At 36.0% G+C, this 16,791-nt stretch overlaps 1 protein-coding gene across 10 annotated transcripts in view; it reads right to left on the minus strand.

The window, feature by feature from the left end:
* PARD3B (par-3 family cell polarity regulator beta) overlaps positions 1 to 16,791 on the minus strand; it is a 1,156,296-nt gene that overhangs the window by 489,616 nt on the left and 649,889 nt on the right. For 9 of the 10 annotated variants that reach the window (XM_037009251.2, XM_073218305.1, XM_037009248.2 and 6 more), the window contains one exon: positions 15,855 to 15,964. In XM_037009251.2, the coding sequence (XP_036865146.2) occupies positions 15,855 to 15,964 (110 nt within the window). The remainder of the gene's footprint in view (positions 1 to 15,854; positions 15,965 to 16,791) is intronic. The other variant, XM_037009249.2, reaches the window with a different exon arrangement.

Raw genomic sequence — 16,791 nt, forward strand, 5'->3', positions numbered from 1 at the left:
AGATGAGGCACAAGAGACTATTAATGAAACAGAAATCAGAGAACAGGAATACAGAGAAGCTGATGCACAGAGAGATAAAAGGATCTCTAGGAATGAAAGAATGTTAAGAGAACTGTGTGACCAATCAGAAAGGAATAATATTTGCATTATAGAGGTACCAGAAGAAGAAAAAGAGAGAAAAAGGGATAGAAAGTGTCTTTGAAGAAATAACTGCTGAAAACTTCCCCAAACTGGGGGAGGAGATAGTATCTCAGACCATGGAAGCCCACAGATCTCACGAAACAAGGGACCCAAGGAGGACAACACCAAGACAAATAATAATTAAAATGGCAAAGATCAAAGACAAGGACAGGGTATTAAAGGCAGTCAGAGAGAGAAAAAAGATCATCTACAAAGGAAAACCCATCAAGCTACCATCAGATTTCTCAACAAAAGCCTTATAGTCATGAAGAGAATGGCATGATATATTTAATGCAATGAAACAGAAGGGCCTTGAACCAAGAATACTGTATTCAGCAAGATTATCATTTAAATTTGAAGAAGAGATTAAACAATTTCCAGATTAGCAAAAGCTGAGGGAATTTGCCTCCCAAAAACCACCTACACAGGGTATTTTAAAGGGATTGCTCTACATGGAAGTACTCCTTCAACTAAATAGATGTTACCAGAGAAAATAAAATCACAGCAAAGAAAGCAGACGAATCAAATACTAACTAAAGGCAAAAAATAAAATCAGCTATCCACAAAAGCATTTAAGGGAAACACAAAAGCATACAGAATAAAACACCTTACATATTAAGAGTGGAGCAGGAATTATAGGAAGGGAGAGAAATAAAGAATCGTCATACTATGTTTATAAAAGCACAATAAGCAAGTTAAAGTTAGACAGTTAGATAGTAATGAAGCTACCCTTGAACCTTTGGTAACCATGAAACCAAAGCATGCCATGGCAGAAAGTACATATCTATCGATGATCAACCTAAATGTACATGGACTGAATACACCAATCAAAAGACACAGAGAAATAGAATGGATAAAGAAGCAAGACCCATCTATATGTTGCCTACAAGAGACACACCTCAAACCCAAAGACATACACAGACTAAAAGTGAAGAGATGGAAAAAGATATTACATGCAAAAAATAGGGAGAAAAAAGCAGGTATTGCAGTACTTGTATCAGACAAAATAGACTTCAAAACAAAGAAAGTAACAAGAGATAAAGAAGGACATTACATAATGATAAAGGGCTCAGTCCAACAAGAGGATATAACCATTACAAATATATATATATATATACACCCAACACAGGAGCACCAACATATATGAAACAAATACTAATGGAATTAAAGGGGGAAATAGAATGCAATGCATTCATTATAGGAGACTTCAACACACTATTCACTACAAAGGACAGATCCACCAGACAGAAAATGTAAGGACACAGAGGCACTGAACAACACACTAGAACAGAAGGACCTAACAGACATCTACAGAACTCCACACACAAAAGCAGCAGATACACATTCTTCTCAAGTGAACATGGAATATTTTCCAGAATAGACCACATACTAGGCCACAAAAAGAGCCTCAGTAAATTCAAAAAGATTGAAATTGTACCCACCAACTTCTCAGATCACAAAGGTATAAAACTATAAATGAATTGTACAAAAAAAACAAAAAGGCTCACAAATACACGGAGACTTAACAACAGGCTCCTAAACAATCAATGGATCAATGACCAAATTAAAACAGAACAAGCAATATATGGAGACAAATGACAACAACAGCACAATGCCCCAGTGTGTGTGGGATGCAGCGAAGGCAGTTCTAAGAGGACATTATACAGCAATCCAGGCCTATTTAAAGAAGGAAGAACAATCCCAACTGAATAGTGTAAAGTTATTAAAATAGAAAAAGAACAAATGAGGCTCAAAGTCAGCAGAAGGGAGGATATAATAAAGATAAGAAGAGAAATAAATACAATTGAGAAGAATAAAACAATAGAAAAAAATCAATGAAACCAAGTGCTGGATTTTTGAGAAAAAAACAAAATAGATAAACCCCTAGTCAGATTTATTAAGAGAAAAAGACAATCTACACACATAAACAGAATCAGAAATGAGAAAGGAAAAATCACAACAGGCATCACAGAAATACAAATTATTACAGACTACCATGAAAATCTTTATGTTAACAAGCTGGATAACCTAGAAGAAATGGAAAACTTTCTAGAAAAATACAACCTTCCAAGACTGACCAAGGAAGAAGAAAATCTGAACACATCAATTACCAGCAAATAAATTGAATCAGTAATCAAAAAACTTTGCAAGAACAAAACCTCTGGGCCAGATGGATTCACTGCTGAATTTTAACAGATTTAGAGAAGACATAATACCAATTCTCCTCAAAGTTTTTCAAAAATTAGAAGAGGAAGGAATACTTCCAAACTTGTTCTATAAAGCCAGCATCACTCTAATACCAAAAACAGGCAAACACACCACAAAAAAAGAAAATTATAGACTAATATCCCCGATGAATATAGATGCTAAAATACTCAACAAAGTATTAACAAACTGAATTTAAAAATACAGCAAGAGGATCATACAATACACCTGATCAAGTGGGATTCATCTCAGGGATGCAAGGATGGTACAACATTCGAAAATCCATCAACATCATCTACCACATAAACAAAAAGAAGGACAAAAACTACATGATCATCTCCATAGATGCTGAAAAAGCATTCAACAAAATTCAACATCCATTCATGATAAAAACTTTCAACAAAATGGGTATAGAGGGCAAGTATCTCAACATAATAAAGGCCATATATGACAAACTCACAGCCAACATCATACTGAACAGCGAGAATCTGAAAGCTTTTCACCTAATATCGAGAATGAGACAGGGATTCCCACTCTCCCCACTTTTATTTAACATAATACTTGAGGTCCTAGCCATGGCAATCAGAGAAATCAAAGAAATAAAAGGCATCCAGATTGGCAAGGAAGAAGTCAAACTGACACTATTTGCAGATAAACTGAAATTGTACATAAAAAACCCTAGAGACTCCACTCCAAAACTACTAGAACTAATATCTGAATTTAGCAGTTGCAGGATACAAAGTTAATACACAGAATTCTGTTGATTTCCTATACACTAACAATAAACTACTAGGAAGAGAAATGAGGAAAACAATTCCAATCACAAGTCCATCAAAAAGAATAAAACATCTAGGAATAAACCTAACCAAAGAAGTGAAAGACCTATACACTAAAAACTCCAAGACACTCTTAAGAGAAATTAAAGAGGACATTAACAAATGGAAACTCCTCCCATGCTCTTGGCTAGGATGAATTAATATTGTCAAAATGGCCATCCTGCGTAAAGCAATCTACACATTCAATGCAATCCCTACCAAAATACTGACAGCATTCTTCAATGAACTAGAGCAAATTGTTCTAAAATTCATATGGAACCACAAAAGACCCCAAATAGCCAAAGCAATCCTGAGAAGGAAGAATAAAGTAGGGGGGATCTTGCTTCCCAACTCCAAGTTCAACTACAAAGCCACAGTAATCAAGACAATTTGGTACTGGCACAAGAACAGAGCCACAGACCAGTGGAACAGAATAGAGAGTCCAGATATTAACCCAAACATATGGTCAATTAATATATAATAAAGGATCCATTGATATACGATGGGGAAATGACAGCCTCTTAATAACTGGTGTTGGCAAAACTGGACAACTACATGCAAGAGAATGAAACTGGATCATTATCTAACCCCAAACACAAAAGTAAACTCAAAATGGATCAAAGACCTGAATGTAAGTCATGAAACCATAAAACTCTTAGAAAAAACATAGGCAAAAATCTCTTGGACATAAGCATGAGCAACTTCTTCATGAACATATCTCCCCAGTCAAGGGAAACAAAAGCAAAAATAAACAAGTGGAACTATATCAAGCTGAAAAGCTTCTGTAACAGCAAAGGACAACATCAATAGAACAAAAAGGCATCCTACAGTATGGGAGAATATATTCATAAATGACATATCCAATAAAGGGTTGACATCCAAAATATATAGAGTTCACACACCTCAACAAACAAAAAGCAAATAATCCAATTAAAAAATAGGCAGAGGAGCTGAACAGACACTTCTCCAAAGTAGAAATTGAGATGGCCAAAAGGCACATGAAAAGTTGCTCCACAACACTAATCATCAGAGAAATGCAAATTAAAACCACAATGAGATATCATCTCACACCAGTAAGGATGGCCACCATCCAAAAGACAAACAACAAATGGCGATGTGGATAAAGGGGAACCCCCCTATACTGCTGGTGGGAATGTAAATTAGTTCAACCATTGTGGAAAACAGTATGGAGGTTCCTCAAAAAACTAAAAATAGAAATACCATTTGACTGAGGAATTCCACTCCTAGGCATTTACCCAAAGAATGCAGGAGCCCAGTTTCAAAAAGACATATGTACCCCTATGTTTATTGCAGCACTATTTACAAAAGTCAAGAAATGGAAGCAACCTAAGTGTCCACCAGTAGATGAATGGATAAAGAAGAGGTGGTACATATCCACAATCGAACATTATTCAGCCATAGGAGAAAACAAATCCTATCATTTGCAACAACATAGATGGAGTAGAGGGTATTATGCTCAGTGAAATAAGCCAGATAGAGAAAGACAAGTATCAAATGATTTCATTCATCTGTGGAGTATAAGAACAAAGCAAAAACTGAAGGAACTAAACAGCAGCAGAATCACAGAACCCAAGAATGGACTAACACTTACCAAAGGGACTGGGGAGGATGGGTGGGAAGGGAAAGATAAGGGGGAAAAAGGGGCATTACAATTAGCACACATAATGTAGGGGGCACGGCACGGGGAAGGCAGTACAACACAGAGAAGACAAGTAGTGATTCTGTAGCATCTTTCTAAGCTGATGGACAGTGACTGTAATGGGGTATGTGGGGGGGCTTGATAATGGGAGGAGTCTAGTAACCATAATGTTGCTCATGTAATTGTACATTAATGACACCAAAAAAAAAAAGAAGTCATACCATCACCTAGAAATTTAAAATATCTCCTGGAGATACGATACATGGTCAATTGTTTCAATTTAGAAGAGGTACATGGTCAAATTTTGTAAATATATTCAGATATTTATAGGTATATAATAATTTTATTCATGAAGCCATAAGGAAGCCTTTCATACTAGTAAAATCTCATTGGAAAATGAGACAACTTATAACTAAACTATGCCTGTACTTAATGAGATTACTTAAATAACATTTTGACTCAGATAAACATATGAACTTTTGATAGGTGTTATCGAAATATGGTATCACACTTTAACATTATCAAATGCTTTGGGTGTCTATGTGTTTATTGATGGATCTTCATAGAACAGAACTGAGTGTCCAATACATTTTACTTAAAAATTAAAGTTGAGAAAGCAAGGGTGTGCTCCTGGCTAGGAAGAATTAATATCATCAAAATGGCCATCCTGCCCAAAGCAATATACAGATGTGGTGCAATCCCTATAAAATTACCAACAGCATTCTTCAATGAACTGGAACAAATTGTTAAGAAATTCATATAGAACTGCCAAAGACCCCGAATAGCCAAAGCAATTCTGAGAATGAAAATAAAGTAGGGGGAATCTCACTCCCCAACTTCAAGCTCTACTACAAAGCCACAGTAATCAAGACAATTTGGTACTGGCACAAGAACAGAGCCACAGACCAGTGGAACAGAATAAAGACTCCAGACATTAACCCAAACATATATGGCCAATCAATATATGATAAAGGAACCATGGACATACAATGGGGAAATGACAGTCTCTTCAACAGATGGTGCTGGCAAAACTGGACAGCTACATGTAAGAGAATGAAACTGGATCACTGTCTAACCCCATACACAAAAGTAAACGCCAAATGGATCAAAGACCTGAATGTAAGTCATGAGACCATTAAACTCTTAGAAAAAAACACAGGCAAAAATCTCATGGATATAAACATGAGTGACTTCTTCATGAACATATTTCCCCAGGCAAGGGAAACAAAGGCAAAAATGAACAAGTGGGACTATATTAAGCTAAAAAGCTTCTGTACAGCAAAGGACACCATCAATAGAACAAAAACGTGTCCTACAGTATGGGAGAATATATTCATAAATGACAGAATCAATAAAGGGTTGACATCCAAAATATATAAAGAGCTCATACACCTCAACAAACAAAAAGCAAATAATCCAATTAAAAAAGGGGCAGAGGAGCTGAATAGACAGTTCTCTAAAGAAGAAATCCATATGGCCAACAGGCACATGAAAAGATGCTCCACATCGCTAATCATCAGAGAAATGCAAACTAAAACCACAATGAGATATCACCTCACACCAGTAAGGATCACCATCATCGAAAAGACAAACAACAACAAATGTTGGTGAGGTTGTGGAAAAAGGGGAACCCTCCTACACTGCTGGTGGGAATGTAAATTAGTTCAACCATTGTGGAAAGCAGTATGGAGGTTCCTTAGAATGCTCAAAATAGAAATACCATTTGACCCAGGAATTCTACTTCTAGGAATTTACCCTAAGAATGCAGCACTCCAGTTTGAAAAAGACAGATGCACCTCTATGTTTATCGCTGCACTATTTACAATAGCCAAGATATGGAAGCAAACTAAATATCCATCAGTAGATGAATGCATAAAGAAGATGTGGTACATATACACAATGGAATATTACTCAGCCATAAGAAAAAAACAGATCCTACCATTCACAACAACATGGATGGACCTAGAGGGTATTATGCTCAGGAAACTAAGCCAGGTGGAGAAAGACAAGTACGAAATGATTTCACTCATATGTGGAATATAAGAACAAAGGAAAACTGAAGGAACAAAACAGCAGCAGAATCACAGAACCCAAGAATGGACTAACAGTTACCAAAGGGAAAGGGACTGGGGCAGATGGGAGGGAAGGGAGAGATAAGGGCGGGGCAAAAGAAAGAGCATTACTATTAGCATGTATAATGTGGGGGGGAGCATGGGGAGGGCTGTGCAACACAGTGAAGACAAGTAGTGATTTTACAACATCTTATTACGCAGATGGACAATGACTGTGAAAGGGTATGTGGGGGGAACTTGGTGAAGGGGGGAGCCTAGTAAACATAATGTTCTTCATGTAATTGTAGATTAATGATACCAAAATAAAAAAATAAAAAAATAAAAAGAAAGCATGGGAGATTGGCAGAATGATTGAAATTAAAGGCAGAGAAAAAGGAGACAATACAATTTCTTTAAGCAAGTCTATCAATTCTGACTTCTGATAATTAAGAATCTACCTTTTCCTTTTAAAGGGGGGATAATCCTTTATGATTTGGGCATCTAATGCTACTTGCCCATTCTTTGCTTAAAAGGTGGGGAGTTTTGTAGGAAAGAAGGCCAGCAAGTCAGTTGGGAAACATCAGGGTAATGTCTGAAAATCGTCAGCCAGTTGCAAGTGAAAAAAGATTTGCTAAAAGCAGCAATGTTTTTACTGGCTTCAGTCTGTCAGAAGGTTCTGGATTCGCCAATGCCTCACACTAGTAACTTCAAAACTAACTCACTCCAGATGTTCTTGTGATCATCTAATCAGACATCAAAAGCGCTATGGTGACAAGCTCACATGCCGCTTGCAAGAATGCTGTATGCATTTCCACAAGCGTAGATACACACAGCAGCTACTTTTTACAATGTGATTCATCTCAATCAGAATTCTGTTTTAAAGTACAGAGCTATTAGGGAAGGGGTACCCTCTGGAGAAAGAGAAAGGTCTTTCACATGTCTGCAGTGTCATTTGATGACTAGATTTTAAAAGGAAAAACTGAAAAGAAAGTTGCACTCCAGGGGAGTTTATGTTGTGAGAGAAAAATAAAAAATCCTCCATCAGAAGAGATTTCTATAATCACAGCATGCTCAAGGACAAAAAAAAAATTCTCCTCTCAATACCAACTGTCTTGTACCTTCTGAAAGTGAATGCTCACAGACCCTTTCCTTCCATGCCATTCAATCTTCAGTAAATGTCCATAACATGGAAGGTACATATACAAGATCAGAACATGCAAAAGACATGGTCCATACCCTTGAGCTTTTACTTTAAAAGTAACATGGCTTACCTGCCCTTTAGTCTTCAGATGTGAGTAGTGTTTTCCCCCAAAGGGCTGAAGGGTGCATATGTATGTGCATGTATGTTTTTATGCTGCTGCCTTTCTGTTTTTGGCTTTTAAATATATATATATATATATATATATATATATTTCCTAATATTATTACCTTGAGCTATAAAAATAAATTTTGGTGTTTTGAATAGATATATAACCTCTCCAAGAACACTTATAAATATTGAGACATTAAAAGGAAATTTAATGTTGAATTTATAACAACCAAGTTAATAATTTACAGCTGGAATCCTGAAGTCATTAGTTTGGATGATTGAGTTCCTAAGAAAAAAAGAAGTTCATACAGGATTTCTATTTATGATTTCCTTTTAGTCACACAACATTTCTAAGGAAACCATCTACAATTTAAGTAATTTTCTCAGGGCCGCAGAATTATTGATGCAACCAGGACACAGGCTCTTAATATTCAGAATAAAGCTATTATAAACATCATCTTAATGATTCAAACAACACGGTCACATTACGTCTGCCCCCACTGCTAACGTGACATGTTTATTAGTGTTCTGCTAAGAAATACCTTATAAATGTTCCCTACTATGGAACTAATTCACATGTAGGATTTTTATTATTTTCTTCCAAATCACTTGAAACTAGAAGGACTTCTTACAGAAGATGGGATATGAGGAAAAGTTAGAAGGGGAAATCTTTAGGTGTGATAGGTATAAGAGGAGAGTATCTTGTCCAGAAATTTCTAGTCTAATCAAGGATTTTCTAAATTCTTTGAACACAGTTATTATAAAATTATAAAGCTATAACTACCAAGATTCCTAACTTTTTGATTCTGAATTGCATGTTTCTGTTGATAAGGAGGTAGAACTCTGACAAATGACTCCACAGCATGCATGTATTTCTATTCTCTGTTCACACATCAGGGGCACTAATAAAATTAAGCTTTACATTGCTTCATCTCTAGAATTACCAAGGTTTATTCTTTTCCTGTAATTTCTGCTCTTTCTCAGAGCCAAATTCTATGATGAAGTCATTGCTAGAATTCTAGCATGAAGTGGTTCTCACAATTAAAACTGCTGACCTCAGCCACTAGCCCACATTTTAATTTCAAATGGAGAATTTGTATTTAAACATCTCTCTCCCTTTGTCAACATAGGTGACCCACTGTTCCAAAACAGACAATCTGAACTAAAACTATTTAAGGAGCAAAACAGTATGTTAAACAGGTAGTTCCACAATTTCACATTAATTCATATATATATACAATACACACAAACAAAAATATATGCATTTTTACAGGATATATTCAAAGTTGTTGAATTGAATTCATCTTGCCCATTTCAGAAGTAAAAGTTTTTATCATCTAGTCATATATTTATATGGCAGGTACTGTGCCTGGGGGCTTGAATTCAGAAATAAATACAAAGGTTAATTCTTCTGAGGAACTCAGTCCTGTAACACACATGTAAGCAAGCAATTATATTTGAGATAAGAGCTTACAGGCCTACTGTACCTGCGACTCCTCTGAGGGACTTGGGAGGCTGAGCAGAGTGCAGACTGAAAGCAATTGATTGTTAAAAATGTATTGCTTGACCATTTGATACTCGCCCACAGATGGCTAGAGTTTAACTGCTTTAGATCTTGTTTTCATAATAGGCTGTAAGTTTCCTGAGGACAGGGACCATATCTTATGTTTTCCAGATGGCACAAAGCAGAGGTCTTACATATCTAAGGAATTAATCAATTTATGTTGACGCGAAAAAAAAACCCATTCAGTTTCATTATGTGCAAATCGATCTACATGCAACAGCTGACATGTCATGGCTACCTTTTTAATTTCTGAAAGTGACCTCTGAATTGTGCTCCTTCTTTCAGACTTTCAGCTCTGAACTAGACAAAAAGAAGAATGATCGGGAAACACGCACGTAAACAAGGGTCACATTTCCCAGGTTCCTCGATTAGTCATGGTGCGGACACTCAGACAATCCAAATTTGTTTCACTATTGCCAAGATTTGGTGAAAAACTCTTGTGCAGAATAAATGCGACTTCTGGTTTTTCCCCACCTGGAACTAGAATCTTATAGACATAACTGCTTCAAAAATTAAGCTGCCTAAACTTGCCAAACTAAGTAAGCATTTGTCCCCATGAAATACTGGATGGCAGCTTTATCTCTTAAAAACAAAGCCATATGAAAATCATTGTTGCATATGCCTCTGAGCTCTGGTCTTATCAGCACACAGCATGAACAGCTGGGGTTACAAACACCAGAACTATTATTAAATCACTGTGTCAAGAGGGGGAGACAAAAAGAAAAACCTTTTGTAGGCTTCAGGATCTCTAAATAATACAATTGCATATCACATGTTATTTCTCCCTCCCTTTCGCTCATCAGTATGCATCCTTCATGGATAGATGACAGATAGAGACTTCCTCCCAATTTACATCAGTTTCAATGTTTCTATAACCACTTAATTGTATATCTGGAGGATAGAAAAGTATGATATGATCATTCAAAACTTTTCTTAAGTTTCTATGTTGGATTTTGACAGTCAACAACCCACAACCAAAAGTCCGCTGATGTCTCAGAGGCAATTTGGTGATTTTAACCCTAAAAGCCAAGCTATTTAAAATTCTCTGTAATATCTCCATGATTTCCTTCATAGATGTGAAAACATTTAAACTAGAATGAATGTTGACTATAATTTCAATACATGTACATCCAAGGGAAATTTTCTGAGACCCATATTCCATCGTATTTTATGCAAGACACAAAGAGAATGCTTCTATTCATTGGAAATATTTTCTCTCACTGGAAGCTACCTGCTACTTACTAACTTTGTTCATAAAACACCAAACACTCCAAAGGATCAACGTTATATTTTCACTTCTCACCCTCACTGAACATGTAGGACCACTAGAAACACTCCTCCCCAAGGTGACACCCTACAACCAATCTGTGTCCTTTACCCCTAATCTTGTGTTAAGAATTTTGTTGCTATTGATCAAAGAATTATTTTTGTCCTCTCAATGCAGCAATTTGAAAATGTCTATTGATGTTAACATATTGTATTTATATATTATATAAGACATAGGATAGGAAGAGTGAAAAGATGAAATAACCTTAATCAGTTAATACATATTTGAAAGGTGGTATCAATTCCCACTTTACTTCTTAATCTTATCATTCATAATACCCTGAAAATTGGTGACTTTCCCACATTATTTGATTCTAAACTTCAAAACAAGTAGTTCTTGATCTTCTGTTTTCTTTAAAATTTGATATAAGTGATTGTCTCTTTTATGAAACACACACACACACACACACATACTCACTCTCTCTCTCTCTGTCTCTCTCTCTCTCAACAGGCCATGGCATAAAACTTTGGAGTGTTAATAGATCCTCTGAAACTCATCCATGGACTTCCAAATTTAACAACCTCAAATATGGACATGCTATTTTCATGAAATAAAATGCACATGATATAGATGTGAACTTTCAAAACACAGACCAGTATTTTCTTATTTTATTTAATGATTCAAGTCAAGTAATGGTTTTAGGACAAAGTTGAGAACAACCACAGCATTATAATTTTCAGGAATCCACTTTTTAATTTACTCGCCCTGCAGGATCATTTTGCTTTAGGGGTTAAATGTGAAACTATAAACAGTCATTAAAACACCAAACAACCATAGTAGTTAACCGGATATTAAGAAAAAAAATCACATCTGTTTTAGAGTTCTCTACCATCCCAAATTCAGGAACATCAATTTCAAGAACCTGGTTTTATGGCATGCCCTACAGCCAGGAACACCAGGTTACAATCAGAACAGGAAGGTAAGAGTCTCATAAGCAGACTCCCACCTACTATAGTATCTTGCCCCCAGGATTCTCTTTCTTTAATTCAGAAGTAGTCAGTAGAATTGGATTTTCTATTGCTTTGAAAGGTAAGTGTTCATTACCAGTTGCACATTAACAATCATGCTATTTTGGTTAACTGGAATGGGTTTATGAAAAGCAGCAGAAAAGAAACGAGTTTCCATGCTGTTTATGTGGCGGTGTTCTAAGTAACAAATACTGTGATTTGGTGGCTTTTCAATATACACAGAATTTGAGGCTGTGAATACAGAGAATCTGATTTTTCTATTTTAAACTCTTTTTAAAACTCCAACTTGTCTGATGCTGTACATTTTAAATAACCAGTTTGTAATAACTTAACCAGCCAGAAACAAGTGCAACTTTTGCAACTTTTTGAAAACACATATCTCTGGGCATCAAAGAAAACTCTTTCCTCTATAGTAAGTCTAATGAAGTGCAACTAAAAATAACAGTCATCAACTGTGGTTTTAAAGACAATATTTCAACATAATCAAATGTGTCAAATATTCATCCTTACAGCTTCTTAAGCTGTGGGTTACAAGTAAGTTTCATTTCTTGGGGATGACTGAACATACCCACTTGGGGCTCTGCCATCTGTGAATTACTTACATGTGAACACTCTGTTTAAGAGATGGAAATTTTGATTTCTTTTTCTTGGATATAGAAATGAAATGCAATTGAACAGAGCTTTTTAAGCAATTATTTTTCATATTAGTTGCTATATGGCTACATTATCACACACTCCCCCTATTCATCATCGTTTATCAAATCATGGGAGCAGCTCAAGTTGTAGAGGAAGCTATCAAGTAGAATTATGGCATCTAGGAGCTGGAAAAGAATCTGCAGGCTCTAATGCCCCACTGCCTGGACTCAGGCCCTGCCACAGAGACCCCTCTCTGCAGTGTGTTCTGGTGCAAGAGTTGCGATTATGTTCCCCTGGTTTCCTTGAAAGCCTCCTCACTTATCTCTGAACAAACAATACAAATGACTATAGGGTTATATGTAGGGTGCCACATAGCTTATCATCCAAAAAAGGACACCTCTGAGAGTTAGTGGGGACAGTATTAATAATTATGCCAGAACAACAAGCATACACTAGGACTGTCCCAGGCAAACCTAATCATACTGTTACCTCAAAGATGATGTGCAACTCAAAGAACTTCTCCCAAGGGTCTCAAGCCATTTCATTAATGCTATATTCAATTTTACTTCTGTCTGCCCAATAGAAACAGAATGTGAACCACAGACATAATTTTTCTAGCAGCCATGTCATTTAGAAAAGTTAAAAAAAGGTGAAAATTATTTTAATAATATATCTTATTCAACCCAGTATACTGTAGTTTCAACACATAGTCAATATAAAAATTATTACTGAGATTTTTCATATCTCAAGCTTTGAAATCCAGTGTACATGTTACACTCAAAATACATTTCTAGTGCTCAACTAATACATGTGGCCAGTGGCTATGATATTGGATACCTCAGTCCAAAAAAGTCGATGAGTTATGATATGTAAGGATAAGTGAACAGAGACACACACAAATGTATTTTTCTTCTAGGAAAAACTAGACACATTTACCTGTCTTCACTTACTAACTTTGTCTGCCCTGCACAATAGGAGAGTTAAACTATCTGTCTCTTGGAGCAGATAAACCTTTATCTGATAGGTTCTTTTGGGGAGCAGAGAGAATGGTCAAACTAGAAAAAATGGTAAGTGCTGAGAAATTCTAGGACTCTCCCCAGACCAACATGTGTCGTGCGTTCTCAAATCCAGTGATATACGCTGAGTACCGTCTGTGTATCTGGCACTAGATGTAGGAATGTAAATAAAGGACAATGTCTGTCCTGTAAAATGGACTAGGGTTTAAAGTTTGCTTGGAGATAATCTTACAACTGAAGCAGGAGAAGCCTAGGATATGCCACTATCTTGTGGTAAGACAAGGACCGGACGCTATGATTTGGGTCTCAGTTCTGCACATCATCAGCTCCAGAGAATACGGTGGGGAAAGGAGGAAATATTTTCCTTTTCACTGTTATTGCACTAGGACTCAGCCCATGCTTGATAACGTGCACAAGGTTAGGCAAGTGGATTTTGGGTGCCAGTATTTCTTCTTGAAATAGGATTTGCATTTTTGTTAGTAATAATATCTGTCCCTCCACAAATACCCCAACTTAGAACTAACTGATATCATATTTTGGAAAGCATACAGAATCTACCAGAGAGTTGCCTTCATTTTTTTCTAGGAAAAGCAATATTGACATATTTTTAGTTGATTTAAATACAGAGCCTATAAGTGATAGAAACATGAAGCAAAGTATTGGTAGGTTTTTTGCATGTAAATGATGGTGGTAATACAATTACCTACCCTCTCATTTTAGGGTATACTGATACTGTAAAAATGAGCAGTATATTATAGTTTTTCTCTTTTCTGTAATTCTTCTCTCATTTATAAAATTCATTCCTTCCCCCAATCCAATAGACTTAGGCTTGACAGTCTCCATTGGTTTGCACTAATATACACATATATGCAGATGCACATCACACCACATACTGGTTCTGTTTATACTCATCATTAAAGTAGAATACATACACCTGATATTTATTAAAGTAATGTTCCATTAAATCTTTAAAAGGACGGAAAGTGAGAAAACATTACATCTAAATTACTTTCAGGACATTTGCTTCCTTGTTTACAGAAAGAAATATGCCAAAATATTGCCACAAACCTATTAGTAAATACCCAGTGATTTGGCATAGTGACGCCTACCTCATACACACTGGCACTGGTTCTTGATAAGAACATTTTATAGCAAACTGCAAGAATCTGTTTATCTCATTCAGTATCTTTATGTTTTTTTTTTTTCCTTAAGGTGCTATGGACAGGTGGGCTTAAAACAGGGAAGAACCTTGCATTAGGAAGCTTTTTAATATAGTCACATAAGGAAGATCACATATTGCAAGGATATAAAACCACTGGCCAAAATCAACCTTTCAGGCAATTAAAGATGAACCACAATTACAACTCCTCAAAGCAATCTGCTTCAGGATGTAGTGGGAAGATCCCACAGTCCCATAAGGAAAAGGGACATTGTCTCTGCAGGAAACTTCCCCATTTAATCTATCATTTATAAAGATATCTGATTATAAGCACTTTTGATATTTTATTTTATTTTTCTTTAATATGAATGTGGAGTTCTAGAAACCTACTATGGGCACCACCTATCTCTGATACTCAAATCTTGAAACTATATCACCGTTCAACATGGAATGACTTCACAAAGCATTGCATTAACACACTGAAAATATATAATTTATATCCTCAGGCATTATAAAGCAGGAGGATGAAAGAAATTCAACAGTATGGGGCACTGGTTTAAGAGCATGGACTTTGGAGCCAAAGCACCTGTTAAATTCTTGGCATGACACTTATTGTTGTGACTTTACACAAAACCCTAAATCTCTCTCTGCCTCAATGTCATTGTCAGTAAAACCAAGACAGAAACTTGTCTTACCTCGATTTGGAAGCTTAAATGACTTTATGTAAATAGTATGTAATGTAAACTTAAAGTAGTGCTTGGCACATAATCAGTGTTATTTAAATAACAGCTGTTCCTTGATATGCTAGTAACAGTAATAGTAATAGAAGCTATTATTATAACTAATACTATATATCCTATCAAAAGATCTCTAATTATCAACTTACTAATACTGCAAAGGCCCAGTTAGGCTATGGGTAAGTGCTCTGATCTTTCATTAGCAATGAAAATGGAAGGATGCTTACTGGAATAACAGGTTTCAGAATCTGGCCACTGGGTTGTGAAGCACTAGGCTGGGCATCAGCAGGTGGGCCTGGCGCCAGGTCACTGCTTCTCCTCACCAGCAGTGGAGTGCCTGTAGGACAAAATAAGAGGTCAGAGGCCAAGCGAACCCTGGGGAGAAGAGAGTACATGGTACAATGAATTTAATTAAAAAGGTTTACAACACGCTTTTATGTAAAAACAGTCTATTTCTAAGGACGCCTGTAAATTAATCCACATAATGATCTTTTGTCGTATATTTATAGAATGACATGTGGGGACAAAATCTTTCAACTCTCATTTTTCCCCATTTGCATTTCAAAAAGCCATTGTCCTTAACCAAAACTGTTAGGCAATGCAAAAGTTGACAATGTGCAATCTAAAACTGAGCTAGAGGATGTATTTGAGTATTACAGAGAATGATTATCTCACAGACAAATGAAGAGGTTCACATAGTCAGTGCAATTTGCTACTCAGTAGTGCTAGAAGTATAGTTATTAGTGCAATTTGGTGCTTCCCAAATCTTTTGAATGATGATATATACTGAAATAAGTTATTTGCTAGGGTTATAGCATTAATGTCTATTGAAGTACACAAAAAGATTGGTTCCATTCTTTTCCTTTTCTCGTAAAGTAGATAAAACTGATAAGGAAAATAAGTTAGTTCTTCTAAAAATATATCCTGATTTCTTTCTAATTTAATGAAAGCTTCCACTATTAAATATTTGAGCCAGTTATTAAATTCTGAAAAAAGATTATACTATTAGAAAATTCAAATGAAATTCAACCTTAGCAGAGCTAGCAGCCTAACTACTCTGCCTGCAATTAGGCCTAAAATAATTTGTTTCATACAAAATTGGCCACTATAGAGGAAACTCTCCAAAAAATCCGTTTGTGGTTTAAAAATTGCTTTTATATAAAA

Source organism: Manis javanica, chromosome 12 (assembly GCF_040802235.1).
Source record: "Manis javanica isolate MJ-LG chromosome 12, MJ_LKY, whole genome shotgun sequence".
Lineage (NCBI taxonomy): Eukaryota > Metazoa > Chordata > Mammalia > Pholidota > Manidae > Manis > Manis javanica.